The sequence below is a fragment of the Haliotis rubra genome, unplaced genomic scaffold (genome assembly GCF_003918875.1).
Source record: "Haliotis rubra isolate DU_JTF1 unplaced genomic scaffold, ASM391887v1 Scf154, whole genome shotgun sequence".
NCBI lineage: Eukaryota > Metazoa > Mollusca > Gastropoda > Lepetellida > Haliotidae > Haliotis > Haliotis rubra.
The window spans coordinates 1,131,076-1,149,704 of NW_025765492.1; the positions used below are offsets into that span (position 1 = coordinate 1,131,076).

General features: G+C 42.9%; 1 protein-coding gene across 1 annotated transcript in view; it reads left to right on the forward strand.

Moving 5' to 3' along the window:
* LOC124270731 (exostosin-1b-like) overlaps positions 1 to 18,629 on the forward strand; it is a 149,424-nt gene that overhangs the window by 116,520 nt on the left and 14,275 nt on the right. The window contains exons 4-5 of the mRNA XM_046705769.1: positions 12,234 to 12,353; positions 15,739 to 15,993. Of these exons, the coding sequence (XP_046561725.1) occupies positions 12,234 to 12,353; positions 15,739 to 15,993 (375 nt within the window). The remainder of the gene's footprint in view (positions 1 to 12,233; positions 12,354 to 15,738; positions 15,994 to 18,629) is intronic.

An 18,629-nucleotide genomic window follows, 5' to 3' on the forward strand; every position in this document is an offset into this window, starting at 1 on the left:
CATTGTAATTAGTTCTCTGAAGTTTGTAATAGTACGAAAGAAACATGTGAGTGTCCCTAACAACAATTGAGTAGTACTTGTTGTAATGTGTACAACTGCAAGTCCCTTGTAACCAAGCTATGGAAGGGTTGCTGAGCTGATTGAGCCCTTGACAGACATGCATGAGGGAGGAATTCTGGGGCCATTAGTCCTTGATCATACATGTATGAATATTTGCCATTACAAGAATTAAACACGTATGTAAATGAACAAGCCGAACACTTTGACATTACGGAAAGTGAACATGCAATGAAGGCTTCCAATCGTGAGTTCCAGTTTAAAAGCATTATGGCAGGGTCCAGCATAAACTATGAATGCTGATGAGATATTATTGGTAAAATTTCATATTACTGCTTGCAATACACTGCACTCTGTTTCTATAGAAGATTGGGTATTAAGTGCGTCGACTTCACTTGACAGAATCAATATATGAAGGGTAATGATTGAACAAAGTGCTCCCCCCTTGTGTGATATGGCTGTGCAAGGCACTGGGTTTCCGCTGTAGGAAAAAGGGTATCCCTACCTCTGGGAATAAGGAACGAGATATCATTTTTGTCCTCTTTTTTTTATTAAAATGAATAAATTTGCAGATGAAGGTTGGCCTTCATTATTGGCAGGAAATTTTGTCTGTAAACAAATTGGATGTGCCAAAACTTAGTTCAGGCTATATGGATTCCAATTTTAACAAATATGATCATGTTGATGACTTTTGGTCATCTGGACGTAACACTATAGGGGATATTGTCCTTCGTAAGTCGTAGATTATGCTGTTAAAAGTGAGTAAATATTGGTATATTTCTGCAATTCCCATGCAACTCTAGCTGGCTAAATAAACTGGGTAATATGGACACATCTTTGTGAGCAGGTTTCAGTTACCGGTATCTATAGCAGTATCAGTAGCAAAACTGCTTTTGGGTGAACTTTAATAGTTTTAAAATAGTTGTAGGATAAGCATTATGAATTGAAAAGCAGTTGTAGTGAAACAGTTTTAGAAATGGAGCATTTCACTTATAAAGTAGTTATAGGAAAAGCAGTATCATTAGTAGAGCTGCTTTAAGATGAACTGTATCAAATATAAAGTATTTGTAGGGTAAACAGTATAATGTATATGACAGCTTTTGGATGGACAGTTGTATTTATGAAGTAGTTGTAGAAAGCAGCATAAATAAAAAAAAGCAGCTTTAGGATGAACTGTATCAATTAAAAAGCAGTTGCTGTGAAGCAGTCTCATTTACAATTCAGGTGTAGTTACACGATATCAAGTATACATTTAAATCTACGGGTACAACTTGTGTGGTTTGTTTTGTTCATATTTTTGTGTTTCGTGAATCACCTTCAGCAACAATCTAACAGATATTCCCACAAGAGTAGGGTCTGGGGGCCATTCATTTGTCCAATCATACCCATTGTACCAAATAATCACTGCTCTGCCTATATTGGTTTTCCAGGAGTGATGTTAAAGTCATCCCATTTACTCAATTCTCAAACGGTTTTCTGGAAAGAAAGTTTGAAGAGATACAAAACTTAACAATAAATGAACCACTTCTAATATTTTGGGAAGTGATCCTTGCCAAGAAATTGTTTTAAGTGATGTTGAAGCATCTCTCCTGGCAGGGGCCTGGTTTTATTGGTATTTTCGCATGCAGTGTGATCTCCAGCGATTACATAGGCTGTGATCACTAGAATTGAACAGGAAACAGAATCTGTCATCAGGCTTGCTGGCTTTTCGTGGATTTTTGCCAGCTTTTCCATTTTCATGTGAAGTACTTGAAGATTTGATGTGAGGCTTTGATCTGATGGCAGACATTCTTTCAGCTGATCATAGCTATTGATAGTTGTCAGTCTAGCAGTCTCTCTATCATTTAAACCTGAGAAATAGTTGTACGAGAAGTAGTTACTTTGTGATTCTTAAAAAAAATCCTCTTGGGTTGAGTCAGTGTGTCTGTAGTTCCTGCACTGGGATAATGATATAAATATAACCATTAATCTCCCGTTTCTCCTCCGAGATTCAGCTGCCATGTGTATAAACGTATATTGCTATTAGATGAATTACTGTAACTGAAATACTGAACACATGGTAGTCTGACTACAATCTGTTATGTTCATTTTAGAATGGGGCACAGTCATCTTAATTGCTGTACAGAGTTGTTTCCCTTAGGTTTACCATGATCCTGTGATCGTTGGTTTGAATACTAGATTCACAAAGATTATTAATCCTTCTTTGTCAGCACCATGGTAAATGGTAAATGTCATGTGATCTGCATCATCTTAGGCTTTCTTCCAACAGGAAACTGGGACGGTGGGGGAGCCTGGTGTTTAAAGTGTTCGCTCATCACGCTGAAGGCCTGGGTTTGATTCTCCACATGGGTACAATATGTGAAGCCCATTTCTGGTGTACCCACCGTGATATTTCTGGAATATTGCTAAAAGCTTGTGAAACCATAATCACTCACTCACTCCAATGGGAAACTGACAGGTGTCAGAGGTTTTGTTCAAGACAACCATTAACCTAGCTCACTCCTCGCCCACTATACTAAAAGAGAGGTGGCACTGGTAGCTTTGTATACTCATGATTGTGTTTCTCCATCTATGAAAACCATGTAGGGAATACACTGCATATTACGCTTCCTTTTGTTAACTGTTCTCAGCTTTCTATCGACTCTGTTATTCCTGTCCTGTGTTTATTTAGTGTTGAATACCACATTTCATGTCCAGTATAATCTGATCGTGGCGATAATCAGTTTGGCTGTAAAAGCAAGTCTGGAATAGAAAGGAACTCCCAAAATGGCAACAAGTTTTCAGCCATGAAGCCCTGTCAATCATCTTTCCGTGACAATCAGTGGACCTAGTTCTGCTTGTTGCCCCTAGGGGGCACTGCTTCAGTAATAAGGGTTTGCGGGGAAGCACACTGTACTATAAACCTGTCAGGCATCTTGTTATATGACCCCATGTAATGGTTTTCACTATCCTCACTGGCAATATGCTGCAGATATAGTCTCAAGATGAATCAACACTGGTAGAAACCAACTTGAAAATAAATATGCAATACAAAACAATTAAGATTTTGATGAAAGCTGAGGACACACTTGATATTATACACAACGAGTTCCTCCTCTCCAAGATGACCATTGATAGACTGTAATCTTGGTAATGAAATAAAGAATCCTAGCATCAGACTGTAGAACAAGATCAGGGGTATTTATCATGAGAAATGGATTTTGGTAATAAATTGTATTAAGAAGAAAAAAGTTTGATCTGTTTCTGAGGAGCATAATTCAGTTAAGATATCAAAGATATATCCAACCTCCAATGAACCTTGAAACAATATGGATGCCATTGACGAAAAGGGAAATAATTGGAGGAGACTTATCAAGTAATAGCTGTGACTTTCCCCCTTCAGTCGTCCTGGGGGATGAAGCACATCATGGTTTGCCATTTGTCTGAGTAAATCTGACACTACAGTGCAGTCATTCTCCACCTTCCTCAACCCAAAGGCTAGAACAACTTGGTAATCAGATTTTCCATAGCTAATTGGGAGAAGACAGACCTCACCAAATATCTTCATTTTATGTTTATTCTTCATTTATTTTTGGAATCATTAACTGTTGGATTGGTGTCCATCTTTGAATTAAGAGCTGGATGCTAAACAAATGGAAATTCAATAGCTTACGTCATCATTGTTTGAACTACCAAATGACCAGTTCTTCTCTTTATGGTACTGGTCGTATGTGGCAAGTAAACTATACCAATGTTGGGACCTGTGCTACAAGTGACCTCAGCATGACATTGCTTGTGGTGAAGAAGCTCCTAGATTGAGAACCCATTTGGTCCCTCAACTGGTCCCTCGACTGGCCCCTCGACTGGCCCCTCGACTGCTCCCTCAACTGCTCCCTCAACTGGCCCCTCGACTGGCCCCTCGACTGGCCCCTCGACTGGCCCCTTGACTGGCCCCTCGACTGGTCCCTCAACTGGTCCCTCCACTGCTCCCTCAACTGGCCCCTCAACTGGCCCCTTGACTGGTCCCTCCACTCTCCCTCGACTCCCCTCCACTGCTCCCTCAACTGGCCCCTCAACTGGTCCCTCCACTGGTCCCTCAACTGGTCCCTCCACTGCTACCTTGCCTGCTCCCTCAACTGGTCCCTCCACTGGTCCCTCAACTGGTCCCTCCACTGCTCCCTCCACTGCTCCCTCAACTGGCCCCTCAACTGGTCCCTCCACTGCTCCCTCCACTCAGCTCCCTCCACTGCTGGCCCCTCAACTGGTCCCTCCACTGCTCCCTCAACTGGTCCCTCAGCTGGCCCCTCCCCTCACTGCCCTCCCTCCTCCCTCAGCTGCTCCCTCAACTGGCCCCCACTGGTCCCTCAGCTGGCCCCTCAGCTGGTCCCTCAACTGGCCCCTCCTGGTCCCTCCACTGCTCCTCCTCAACTGGCCCCTCAACTGGTCTCCACTGCTCCCTCCACTGGCTCCCTCAACTGGCCCCTCCACTGCTCCCTCCACTGGCCCTCCAGCTGGTCCCTCAGCTGGTCCACTGCTCCCCCTCAGCTGGCCCCTCAACTGGTCCCTCCACTGCTCCCTCCACTGGTCCCTCAACTGGTCCCTCAACTGGTCCCTCCACTGCTCCCTCCACTGCTCCCTCAACTGGCCCTCAACTGCTCCCTCCACTGCTCCCTCAACTGGCCCCTCAACTGGTCCCTCAACTGGCCCCTCCACTGCTCCCTCCACTGCTCCCTCAACTGCTCCCTCAACTGCTCCCTCAACTGCTCCCTCAACTGGCCCTCAACTGGCCCCTCAACTGGTCCCTCCACTGGCCCCTCAACTGGCCCCTCCACTGCTCCCTCAACTGCTCCCTCAACTGCTCCCTCAACTGCTCCCTCAACTGGCCCCTCCACTGGTCCCTCAACTGGCCCCTCAACTGCTCCCTCCACTGCTCCCTGGCCCCTCCACTGGTCCCTCAACTGCTCCCTCCACTGCTCCCTCCCTCCTCACTGGTCCCTCCACTGGTCCCTCAGCCTGGCCCCTCCACTGCTCCCTCCACTGCTCCCTCCACTGGCCCTCAGCTGCTGCTCCCCTCTCCCTCACTGGTCCCTCAACTGGTCCCTCCACTGCTCCCTCCACTGCTCCCTCAACTGGCCCCTCAACTGGTCCCTCCCACTGCTCCTCCCTGCTCCACTGCTCCTCCACTGGTCCCTCAACTGGTCCCTCCTGCTCCCTCAACTGGCTCAGCTGGTCCTCCACTGCTCCCTCCACTGCTCCCTCCACTGCTCCTCCTGCTCCCTCCACTGCTCCCTCAACTGCTCCCTCCACTGGCCCCTCAACTGGTCCCTCCACTGCTCCCTCCACTGGTCCCTCCACTGGCCCCTCAACTGGCTCCCCTCCACTGCCCTCCCTCCACTGGTCCCTCCTGGTCCCTCAACTGGCCCCTCAACTGCTCCTCAACTGCTCCCTCCACTGCTCCCTCACTGCTCCCTCAACTGCTCCCTCAACTGCTCCCTCAACTGCTCCCTCCACTGCTCCCTCCACTGCTCCCTCAACTGGCCCCTCAACTGCTCCCTCAACTGCTCCCTCCACTGCTCCCTCAACTGCTCCCTCAACTGGCCCTCAACTGGCCCCTCAACTGCTCCCTCCACTGGTCCCTCCACTGCTCCCTCAACTGCTCCCTCAACTGGTCCCCTCAACTGGTCCCTCCACTGCTCCCTCCACCCTCAGCTGGCCCCTCAGCTCCCCTCACTGCTCCCTCACTGCTCCCCTCCACTGCTCCCTCAACTGGCCCCTCCACTGGTCCCTCTCAGCTGGCCCTCAACTGGCCCCTCAACTGCTCCCTCAACTGGCCCCTCCACTGGTCCCTCCACTGGCCCCTCAACTGGCCCCTCCACTGGTCCCTCCACTGGCCCCTCAACTGGTCCCTCCACTGCTACCTTGCCTGCTCCCTCAAGTGGTCCCTCAACTGGACCCCAGCAACTTTAACATATGTTGGTTTTCGGAGGAGACGTTGTTCAGGATTTTTAGGTGTTTCTGTTGATGACTGTTGATAGCGTGTCAGCTCTGACAGGTCGGTTATGTTGTTTATAATTTCAGTCACTGGATTGTCTGGTACCGATTTGATTATTTGAAGGTTGCTATCATGTAACTGGAATATTGCTGAGTGCAGTGTTCAAAAGTAAACACATACATGTGCAAACACCAAAACATGGTTCAGCTTTAAGGTTTCTGATAAATAACGTGTAGGGTTAATGAGCGACAAATCTTCTAGCGATTTTCTTGAGCTAGTTTAATTTTAGTTTCTCCAGTTAGTGTTTTAGCCAAAGTGTTTGTTTAATAGGAAAACCATCTGTTTCAAGGAGGAATGTTTGGCTTCAGTGGCCAGGAAATGATTTTTCGTGTGAAGATGCATTAATGACTCTGAGCGATCTAATCTGATGGTCCTACTACAGTCCCCATCAAAAGAACAAAAGGTCCATAAGCCAATGCTTATAGGAGTTTTAACTGTAGTCGCCAATCAATTCCTTTTGCTAAATCCTGCAACCTATCACTCTTGGGTCCTCTGTACATAGCGTGATGTCACCTTTAAACTTGACAACATACTCGGGTGGGACTCAAATGGCTACCATCTTGTATTGTTTGACAACAATTTGGAGGGGTTCCATCTTTTAAAGGGCTGTGTGTTGTTGTACTGGTTTCTGACTCATGCTGTTTGTGTTTCCAGTCACCCCAGGGTGTTCGTTACCATGAACATTGTAGATGTGTTCCTTTATTTACGAGTCCCATGCTCCCATAGTTCATGTTGAGCAATATTCATTTCAAAGGAAAATCCACTTGCGGCCATAACTTGTCTTTACATTGGAAAACTACCTCACTTGTCTAAGCTTTATTCCTAATTTGGTTATTTTTTCTATTTCCAAGCTTTTCATTTTAATTATAGTTCCTTTGTCTTTTTAGATAATGCTGGGTTTGTAATCTGTAGATCTCATGTTTCTGGAAGCTTGAAAATTAAAAGAATATTGTCTTGAGCATGCACAGAGGAAAACTCACATGACAGCTTTGACAGGTCATGTTAACAGTCGCAATGACTCATGCCCACACCAGAAATATTTCAAGTCTGTATAACTAATCGTATTTGATTTGATTCTGTTGTCTGGATTAATTTTCTGAAACTCTCGCCACTGCATTCACAATGTCTATCCACCCTGACTCAAGACTTAAACTTGTGACATCAGAATCAAGATTACTTGGACTGAATAATCAGTGTTTCATCTCCGAAGAGTTTCATGTAAAGTTGCAAAATTTTCAGCATGTATTTGTGTTGTTAAGGCTTCGAAATGATGTTTTCAGTTTTACAAAATGTTTTGTTGCTACTACTGTAAATTGGACTGTCAGGATAATGAATATAATATTGTTAGTGAATCACTGTGAGCAACTGGTAGTAGTCCTGAAGGCATTCTGGTCGCTGGGATTACAGGGTGCTTGGAAGAGTTGTGTCCCTTTGATTTGTGCAGTTTTTGCCATAACTTTGAATCCCAGACTAAAAAGAAAAAATGGACATGTGTATGTTCATTGTCATGTTTTACTATAAACTAAATTATCTTCATGTTGACTTTGTTTTCATGTAAACTGGATGGCATATAGCAGCACATAGTCAGACAAAGAATCGTTTCAATTTGTAAAAAGTCCACCTGACTGATTTGCCGAACTCGAGTGTGAGACTGATGAAATGAGCAAGAAGTAGCATGTTCGCATGATGGAATCCATTATGTTCTGTTGACTGCCTGATGGGATTGTTGCACTTGTCTTGTGTAACGTAGTCAGTCTGGACACTTTAAAGATTTATTGGAACAATTTCCTTATCAATTTCCATGTTTGCCAGCGTATTCTGCAAAGTTGAAAATAAAGAATATGGTGGATTAAAAAGGGATGAGGATTGATGAAAGTCAATAATCGTCTGATGTTCGAAGTTCGCTTGTAAATATTTGATGTATTTGTTTCTAGTAAATGATGTATCATGTCGCCTGGATATATTGCAACACGATGCTTGGAAGTCTGCACAGGCTTGGAAGAATAGTGGAAAAACTGTTGACATGAAAGAGTTTCTTTCTGTACCTTGCTTCAATATATGGACATATCGTGACATGACATCTGAAGCTGGTGTGAGGTTTAAGAGCATCAGCGTTAGGTATGTTACACTCTTCAATGATTACTGGAGATTTTGTCGAATTATTGGCAACAAGCAGACGGACTCTGATGAAACAATCTTTAAGGATATCCGCTGAAAATCATCCATGCACATTTATGACCGTCCAAGTCGTGATATTGTCAAGAAGATAAAAGGAAAGTGAGATTGGAAAGATTTGAGAAGTTATCAAGACATCTAATTTCATTCATAATCATGCAACAATTTTGTTTTCTCCTATTACTGTTTTTCCCAAAGAAAGCCTGGATGAGAAATGAAGACTGTAATCATCCGAGTGGTAGACCTATGATGTCTGAAGACAAATGATGTCATTATTTGGTGGACATATTTTGAAGAAATAATATCATAATGTTTTGCGGATATGGAGTAAATTGATGTTGTACAGACAACTCCAATATGAAGGCATAGTTGTCATGCGAAGAATAAAGAGTTATTGATTACAGAGGGCTGGACCAACCAGAAGGAGATATTGTCCCTGTTTTCCTAGTGTCACTGACTAGATGATAGGTGCAGCCTCTAGACGTGTAATCACACGCACAGCCGAGGTGGTGAAGCTATGAGCAGTACATCTTGATCATCTACAGGCAGTCAAATTATTGTTGCTTCACTGGAATACAGCTATGTTTGATGTGATAGTGCTGTAACCATTAACGTCAGCCACATCTATCACACACTGACTGATCACTTTTGTGCCTGAACATGTAGGTCATTCAAAATTCATAGAGCAGTTGACAGACCATTCTTTCTTAACATACTGTCTTTCTTTATATGCATAAAAAACAAGTTGGTGACAAACAGTCTGTATTTTAAATGTATATATGCCGATATGGATATCGGATGTACTTTGTCACACCAAAAGAAGATATTGCTGAGAAGTAAGACACATAAGTATTTTTTTGGTCTGTTAGTAATCAGCACTGCAATTTCATCATTTTTCAGACCATTAATTAAAGATATACATGTAGTTCAATTTCTCAAAGGCTAATAAATAATCATAGCTATCAGATATTGCCAGAGTGATATTCCTAAGTTGAGATTAAGTTTGAATTACAAAAATGGCATCTACCTTTATGGGAAGCTGATCTCTTTTTAAGGAAATATAAGTTGACTACTACCATTCTGCAGCGTAATGAGAATACCAAATAGCCCTACCATCAATGACCCTGGTGCGCCTGTTCGGGGGTTTTGCTGGTATGGTAGACATTACACACTCCAAATCAATAATATTCATTCAACCAGGTTAGAAAAAACTTATCAAACTATGAATAATTACATGGATGTGGAAGTGAATTTGCTCATCAGCGGCAATGCAGTATCGATTAGGTGAGACGGGTATACTCCAGGAATGACGTTATCATTCATTTTGTGACTTTTTCTGCCTACTCAGCTCATCAAATGCTCATCTGAAACCCAGACTACAGGGACCACTAGTCAACAGAATTAAATCAAAACTTCATTCACTTTTCACTTTGAGAGTGTAAATGCAATTCAGATGAAAATAGAATGATATACGTTATTCAGCAATAGCTGTAAGTATTTGACTGTTATGATTCCCAGACGTAATGGCTCAATTGGAGCAAAGGTTTGAAGACCACCTTCCGACGAATCAATAGGTTCTTTCTGTAAGGCGTGTCACAGTCTATCTGTGTGTTGCATTACTTGCCAGAGATTTACTTCTGAGATGGAGAAATTCCATTTCAGAAGAATCCTGCCTTTGCTTGATGCTGGCTGTCTTTGTTTGCTCTCAAGGATAAGTTAGACCACTTGGACGCCAGTGCTTTAGAATTTTTTCTCAGCGGGAAGTATTATGAATTGTTTCTTTAAGAGTATTGGACCTCCATTTGGTGGCGAGTATTTGTTGATCTCTAATAGTGTATTGATTGGTTGGGTTTGTGATGGAGAACGAAGGTTCTACTGATGTGTTATATTCATTTTCAAAAATGAACTTTGCACCTGATTCTCCCGTGTCTTTCAAACTATATGTTTCAAAATTATAAACCAGTACATTATTACTTTCATTCAAGACAAATGAGACATTAGATGTAATTAGTTATGTCATGCATTGATTCTGATGCAGGTGAGAGCGTTTGACACATGAATGTCATAGTTTGAATGTGGAGCCTTGTCTTGGCCTCAGTACACAACTTTAGGTTGAATGTGTAGCCTTGTCTCGGCCTCAGTACACAACTGTGGGTTGAATGTGGAGCCTTGTCTTGGCCTCAGTACACAACTGTAGGTTGAATGTAGAACCTTGTGTTGGCCTCATTTCTGTGGGTTGAATGTGGAGCCTTGTCTAGGCCTCAGTGCACAAGTGTAGGTTGAATGTGGAGCCTTGTCTTGGCCTCAGTACACAACTTTATGTTGAATGTGTAGCCTTGTCTTGGCCTCATTACACAACTTTAGGTTGAATGTGGAGCCTTGTCTTGGCCTCATTACTTTGGGTTGAATGTGTAGCCTTGTCTTGGCCTCAGTACACAACTGTAGGTTGAATGTAGAACCTTGTCTTGGTCTCATTACTGTGGGTTGAATATGGAGCCTTGTCTCGGCCTCAGTGCACAACTGTAGGTTGAATGTGTGGCCTTTTCTTGGCCTCAGTACACAACTGTAGGTTGAATGTAGAACCTTGTCTTGGCCTCAGTACACAACTTTAGGTTGAATGTGGAGCCTTTTCTTGGCCTCAGTACACAACTTTAGGTTGAATGTGTAGCCTTGTCTTGGTCTCAGTGCACAACTGTAGGTTGAATGTAGAACCTTGTTTTGGCCTCAGTACACAACTTACACAACTTTAGGTTGAATGTGGAGCCTTGTCTCGGCCTCAGTGCACAACTGTAGGTTGAATGTAGAACCTTGTTTTGGCCTCAGTACACAACTGTAGGTTGAATGTGTGGCCTTTTCTTGGCCTCAGTACACAACTTTAGGTTGAATGTGGAGCCTTGTCTTGACCTCAGTACACAACTGTAGGTTGAATGTAGAACCTTGTCTTGGCCTCAGTGCACAACTTGAGGTTGAATGTAGAGCCTTGTCTTGGCCTCATTACTTTGGGTTGAATGTGTAGCCTTGTCTTGGCCTCAGTACACAACTGTAGGTTGAATGTAGAACCTTGTCTTGGTCTCATTACTGTGGGTTGAATATGGAGCCTTGTCTCGGCCTCAGTGCACAACTTTAGGTTGAATGTGTGGCCTTTTCTTGGCCTCAGTACACAACTGTAGGTTGAATGTAGAACCTTGTCTTGGCCTCAGTACAGAACTTTAGGTTGAATGTGGAGCCTTTTCTTGGCCTCAGTACACAACTTTAGGTTGAATGTGTAGCCTTGTCTTGGCCTCAGTACACAACTGTAAGTTGAATGTGGAGCCTTGTCTAGGCCTCAGTGCACAACTGTAGGTTGAATGTAGAACCTTGTCTTGGCCTCAGTACACAACTGTAGGTTGAATGTGTGGCCTTGTCTTGGCCTCAGTACACAACTTTAGGTTGAATGTAGAACCTTGTCTTGGCCTCAGTGCACAACTTGAGGTTGAATGTGGAGCCTTGTCTCGGCCGCAGTGCTCAACTGTAGGTTGAATGTGTGGCCTTGTCTTGGCCTCAGTGCACAACTGTAGGTTGAATGTGTGGCCTTGTCTCCTCACCAGTACATAACTGTAGGTTTGATAATCTTGCTATAGTCTCAACATAGTTTTGACCGTGTACCAGTAGTTCCTATCAGCCCCTCAGGCTTGTCTCAGCTGGAATAGTCTAATTAGAGTAAGTTCCATGGGGTTCCTTGTCTAACACCACAATACATCATTGTAGTTCTGATGGAAACTTTATTATGTATATACGAGTCCATCACCTTGGTATCACTACGCTGTTGTCAGATGATCTGAAACCGAGCAACTCACTCATTCCCTCAATCACACCAGTCCCTCTTAACTACTCACTCAAGCACCTTGCAACTACTCACTCACTCACTCACTCACTCACTCACTCACTGAGAGGTAACTGTGGTGTTTCCATGTTCTTGTCTCTGTTCCAGATGCCGTCCATAGTGCGCTCCATCACTGAGCCTGAGATCATGAAGCTCAGGCAACAGACACAGTTTATTTGGGAGGCCTACTTTTCCTCCGTTGATAAGATAATAGGAACAGTTTTAGAGGTATGTTAAACCTGCTCATTTATCCGTGGCGTCCTCTTTCTAGCATTCACCACTTGTCACATTGTCCGTGTCTTGTCTCACTCATTAACATAACACTATTTATATATTGTCTACATCAAGATGCTCACAGGTCATCTTGACATTTAATCTAATTTTCAGTCAAGTTGCAATGCTTAAATTATTTTTGAAAAGCATTTTTAATTTCCTCAAAGCCATTCCTTTACACTAATGTAAGTGTATTGTTACAACTGTGACAGTGAAACTAACAATGTAGAGATCAGACATGAGAATTTGCTGCGAAATCTGCTGATTTTCGGGCTTTTTGTTTCATTTCGAACGTTTTTGAGATCGATGTAAATCTCCAATAGATCGCGGGGCGGTGGGGTAGCCTAGTTGTTAAAGCGTTGGCTCGTCACGCCGAAGACCCGGGTTCGAATACCCACATGGGTACATTGTGTGAAGCCCATTTCTGGTGTCCCCTGCCGTGATGTTGCTGGAATATTGCTAAAAGCGGTGTAAAACCAAACTCAGTCAGTCAGTCAGTTCAATAGATCGCCAGCTAAATTTTCACTGTTTCTTGTGCTTTGTCATTCTCATGTCTGTGAAATACAGTGACTGTTAAACTTTCATATTTTTTCTTACTTTGTGTTATCAGTATTTTTTCCTTTAAAATAAAATCATGAATGAATTTGGTCTAATTGACCCTTATTCTGTATACTGTACTTGCATAATTCTGTCACTATGATCCGATTCTGTGGCTTAAAGGCATAACTCTGTCAATATGACCTGGATATCTAGAATGTGCCCAAATAACCTTGTCAATATGACCTGGATGTCTAGAATGTGCCCAGATAACCATGTCAATATGACCTGGATATCTAGAATGTTCCCAAATAACCCTGTCAATATGACCTGGATATCTAGAATGTCCCCAAATAACCCTGTCAATGTGACCTGGATATCTAAAATGTCCCCAAATAACCCTGTCAATGTGACCTGGATATCTAGAATGACTCCAAATAACCCTGTCAATATGACCTGGATATCTAGAATGTCCCCAAATAACCCTGTCAATATGACCTGGATATCTAGAATGTCCCCAAATAACCCTGTCAATGTGACCTGGATATCTAAAATGTCCCCAAATAACCCTGTCAATGTGACCTGGATATCTAGAATGACTCCAAATAACCCTCTCAATGTGACCTGGATCTCTAGAATGTGTGTAAATAACCCTGTCAATATATGGGAGGAACTTGTTTAATTATCTGTTTGGCTGAGCTCTTTGTGTTATTTTTCCTTCTTAAATAATTGACAAAGTTTACCGGCTAACGTGTTGTTTATGGTTAGCCCTAGTGACATAGCAATAGTTTTGACCCAAATAAGCCACAGACTTAATTTTCCTTATTTACAACAAAGCTGGAGAACGAGAATTGACACAACATTTGTAGGGAAGTAATACTTGATATGCCTACTTTCCTCAAATATAACCACTCCTGGAACACCCCACCCTTACCCCTGCCCCACCCCTCTTTATCCCAAAACTTACCCCCACCATTACCCTCCCCCAACCTTTCCCCACCCCGCTTTATCCCAAAACTTACCCTTACCCCCACCATTACCCTCACCCTTACCGCTGCCCCCTCTTTATCCCAAAACCCTTATCCCCTACCCCCACCATTACCCTCACAAAACCTTACCGCTGCCCCCCCCTTTATCTCAAAACTTACCCTTACCACTCTCCCCAACCTTTGCCCTGCCCCTACCCCTCCCTCCCCTGCCCCTGCCTCAGCCATTGCCCCTGCCCCTACCCGTTCCTTCTAATGAATCTACATTTATGTGTAGGCTTGTGATATAGCTGACAAACAATTCAATCTGTTTTGATACAAATAACGTTATAGAACCTGCCACATAACTTAATTTCCCTTGTATCCTCTAGCTGTGAATTGTTATGGTTTAATTGTTGAGCTTCCTTTGACAAGGGCAAAACACTTCATCTGAAACTTCAAAGTCAAAATTGATGTAATTGCATATTTCCTGCATGGGTTTTCATTATGTTTAAACTATCCGAGAAAATGGCAGCTCTTTTAAACGGTTGTAGCAGCTGTTACCGGTAATTAAGATGGAGCTTCACAGTTTCTTGCCTCCAGTCATTGAATTCTCCTGTCACTCCATCATTATTCACATGTGGCCTCTGTGATGTTTTGAATGGTTTTGAATTAATTTAATTGAGATATGATGACAATTATGGATTTGGTTTTAAGCGGTTGACTGAATTGACAGCGTCAGAGCGTGATGATTATGGTTGTTTTCGCATCCTGAGGTAGATTGGCGCGCCATACTCGTAATCAACAAGTGGGAGATAATTGTATATAAGAACTCACACACCGGATTTAATTGATCAGCTGATTAGAAATCATCTTTGATCATCGGTAATCGGTGACATTTGTTGAACATGTAGTAGATTTAGTACTTCAAATATTGGTGATGATTTCTTTCTATCTGTGCAATTTGTCCAAAACAACTAATTGGTTTCACTGCAGCTTTGTAATATTCAGTCTACCCACAATTTCTGCCATCAGTGCATTGTGTTTTCTTGAATAGAATGTGTAGTTTGTTAAGCGATTAACTAGCTCACCTTGTCTGCCGTAAGCATCTTTTTGTCAGAGCTGCTGCCCCGAGGATGCTGAAGTGTGGTATACTTGTTTTCATGAAATTTGTTCCTGAAATTCAGAACTGATTTTCAAAAGGGCAGCTATGACATTACATTTCATCTGTGATGTTGCATTCTACATGCTGCCTTTGTTTGAATGTAGATTTGGGTTTATTCCTCAATTTGACGACTTTGGTGATAAACAGAATATTATATTTGTGCCCATATCATACTATGTTTACGACCCTCTTGCCTAAATATTGGTATATCCCTCGCTCTAGCTTGAGAAATACGAACATGTAGGCACTCGTCAGTAAAGATAGTATGACATGGGCACTCATATAATATCCTCTATTTGTGTCCAGACACTGTAGACTGTTGATCGGCGTCTGCTGTCATTGGGCTCCATCACATACTACACAAAAGAAGTTAGAGAACAGCTGAGTTTGTAATTGCTTACAGTTAATCTTATCTTCTTTTGAGTACTATATACACGCTGCATTAATAGATACTGAACAAAAAATATTAGGGATCATGAATATTTGGGGAATATTTTTTTGTAGTTAGAGCTCTCAGTTATAAAAAAATATGCCCCAAAATGGTTATGATCCTTAATCTGTTTTGTTCAGTAAAACTGGAGTGCTTCTAATGGCTTGGTAAAACAACATTCACTCGTATAACGACCACCTGAATTTATTTATCAGCAATTGTTCTGTTTTTTTGTGAAACCAGATAATCAAAGACCGGATCTCCAGTCAGATGAGACGGTCCCTCAAGTTGTGGAATACGGTTCCTGGTGCTACAGCCATCCTCCCGGAGTACGCAGATGTCATGCAGTCTTTCCCCTTCTACTATCGCCACCTAGGGGTGACCCCCAGAACTAAGTTCACTGCTGTAATATATGCAACCTCCCCTGTGATGTCTGCAACTGCCTCACCGCTGTTCAAGCTGTTGCGGAATGTCGCAAGGTCCTCATATATACAAAAGGTGGGTTCCACATGGATAGGATTGGATTGTCACCGAGATCAAAAGTAATCATCATTATGAGTTAAAGTCATTGTGGACTCCTATTCATTATTTAAATTTATGAAGAATGATTGATCTTAACTTGTGGGGCTGTGGGGTAGCCTAATGGTTAAAGCGTTGGCTCGTCACGCCGAAGACCCGGTACTGCCCGTTTTTGGTCTCCCCAACCTTGATGGGGCATGTTGAGTCTCAGAGTCCAATTTTTGGTGATTACGGGATCAAAGGTCCATGTTGGATGTGATCCCTGGCCTTGGAGCATGGGGCGGGGTGTATCCTAGTGGTTAAAGCGTTGGCTCGTCATGGGGCGACCCGGTTCAATCCCACATGGGTACTATGTGTGAAGCCCATTTCTGGTATCCCCCGCCGTAATGTTGCTGGAATATTGCTAAAAGCGGCGTAAAGCCAAACTCAGTCAGTCAGTCAGTCATCTTAACTTGTACTTTTGGATTACAGTGTTTACTGCCCGTTTTTGGTCTCCCCAACCTTGATGGGGCATGTTGAGTCTCAGAGTCCAATTTTGCTGATCACGGGATCAAAGGTCCATGTTGGATGTGATTCCTGGCCTTGGAGCATGTATCCCCTGTGGTTAAGCTCCATTTCGACTCTGTGTGAAGCCCATTTCACTCTCGGAGCACATCACCAGCTCTGTTGTCTTGTGGATTGAAAACATGAGTTTGATGTTTCCATTTCTGGTTGCATCCTACCAAAAGACATTGAAAGGTGAAATTTGTTGTTTCCATGCCTTGTGCTAGGCATTTAGGGAAGAACACATGGAATGGTTGGCTTGGATGGTATTCTGTGTGGGGAAACCATGTAGGGAAGGAAGGAGGACCCAACTCATTCATTCACTTTTATGCGTTTGAGAGCCTCTCAAACTCAAGGACCTGCTCATGCTTAAAATGTTTGCCCTTAAATTTTGAGTTCTGTCTTGAAAAGGTCTTTAATATACCCTGCCTTGTGAATGTGCACCGAAAAAGGCCATTTTTTATTGCTATCTGAAGGCAATTTACCTTTAACACCCACATGTGTTTGAAGTGTGTACATTATTAGTTGGCGATCATGAGGAAATTGGTATGTGTTGGCATAGCCATAATTATATTATGTGAAAGATATTCCTGCATATTTGATTCCCATGCAAGAATTTTGATTACATTTCTCATATTAACAGACAGTTTGTAAGATTAACTTGATGTTAAGACAGATATTTGGCATATTTTGCAAAAACTGCTGAGTAAGTGGTATTTACATCATGCCTCCTTGCCTGCAGCATCTTCTGCACCTGTAGGATGGGGATGACCCATAATGCTTTACTGGAAAACTATCTGTTCCTCGGACACGTGATACACTCAATTTTTGTTGTATTTGTGATCCTTGTCTCAAACTCTTCTCCTAATCAGATACCATTATGCTGATGTCTGAAATCAACACCCAAGTGCACATGCAGCTTCTTCCTCAGACCCATTTCTGGTGTCCCCCGCCGTTATATTGCTTGAATATTGCTAAAAGCAGCAAAAAACTAAACTCACTCACTCTTCCTCAGACATCCCAACTGCTAGTCTCCCTCCCCTCTTGGATGGGAAATGACAATAAAATCATGTGTCTATTTCCATTATCAACCTTTACAAGGTTAACAGTCATGACATCCCATCTTGTTACAAGGAGTGAGTGATTGAGTTTAGTTTTATGGCGCTTTTAGCAATATTCCAGCAATAGCATGGCGGGGAACACCAGAAATGGGCTTCACACTTTTTACCCATGTGGGGAATCGAACCAGGGCCTTCGGCATGACGAGCCAATGCTTTAACCTCAAGGCTACCCCACCACCCCTGTGACAAGGATGGGAGCTTGGCTTTATAATCATGAATGTTAGCTGGTAGACGGTGCTGTTTTCCCCCCAACGTGTTGCTAACACTATCGACCACTGGCCTAGTGATGATTCCAATCAGTAATTGCCTTCATTTGTCTTCACGTAACTGGTCGATCAGGCAGGCAGGCAGGCAGACATGGATGATAATGACTCATATCATGCTAATATTCAGTGAATCAATTTTCATGATGTCAGTCACTGGATTGTCTGATCCAGACTTGATTATTTACAAGTTGCCATCATCGACAACTGGCACTGGACCCTGTGATATAATGGGATTATTGCTAACTGCAGTGTTAAGCAACTAACAAACATGGACTACTGGCACTGGACCCCATGATATAATGGGAATATTGCTAACTGCAGTGTTTAAGCAACTAACAAACATCGACTACTGGCACTGGACCCCATGATATAATGGAAATATTGCTAACTGCAGTGTTAAGCAACTAACAAACATGGACTACTGGCACTGGACCCCGTTATATAACGGAATATTGCAAAGCAACTAACAAACATCGACTGGCCCTCGTGATAAAACGGGAATATTGCTAACTGCAGTGTTAAGCAACTAACAAACATCAACTACTGGCACTGGACCCCGTGATATAACGGGAATATTGATGGCTGGCCATGAAAAAACGACATGCTCACGCAGACATCATTAACATATCAGTTGGACTCGGATGCGCTTCTTCAGAACCCAGTTTTGTGTTTTTACTTGAAATAC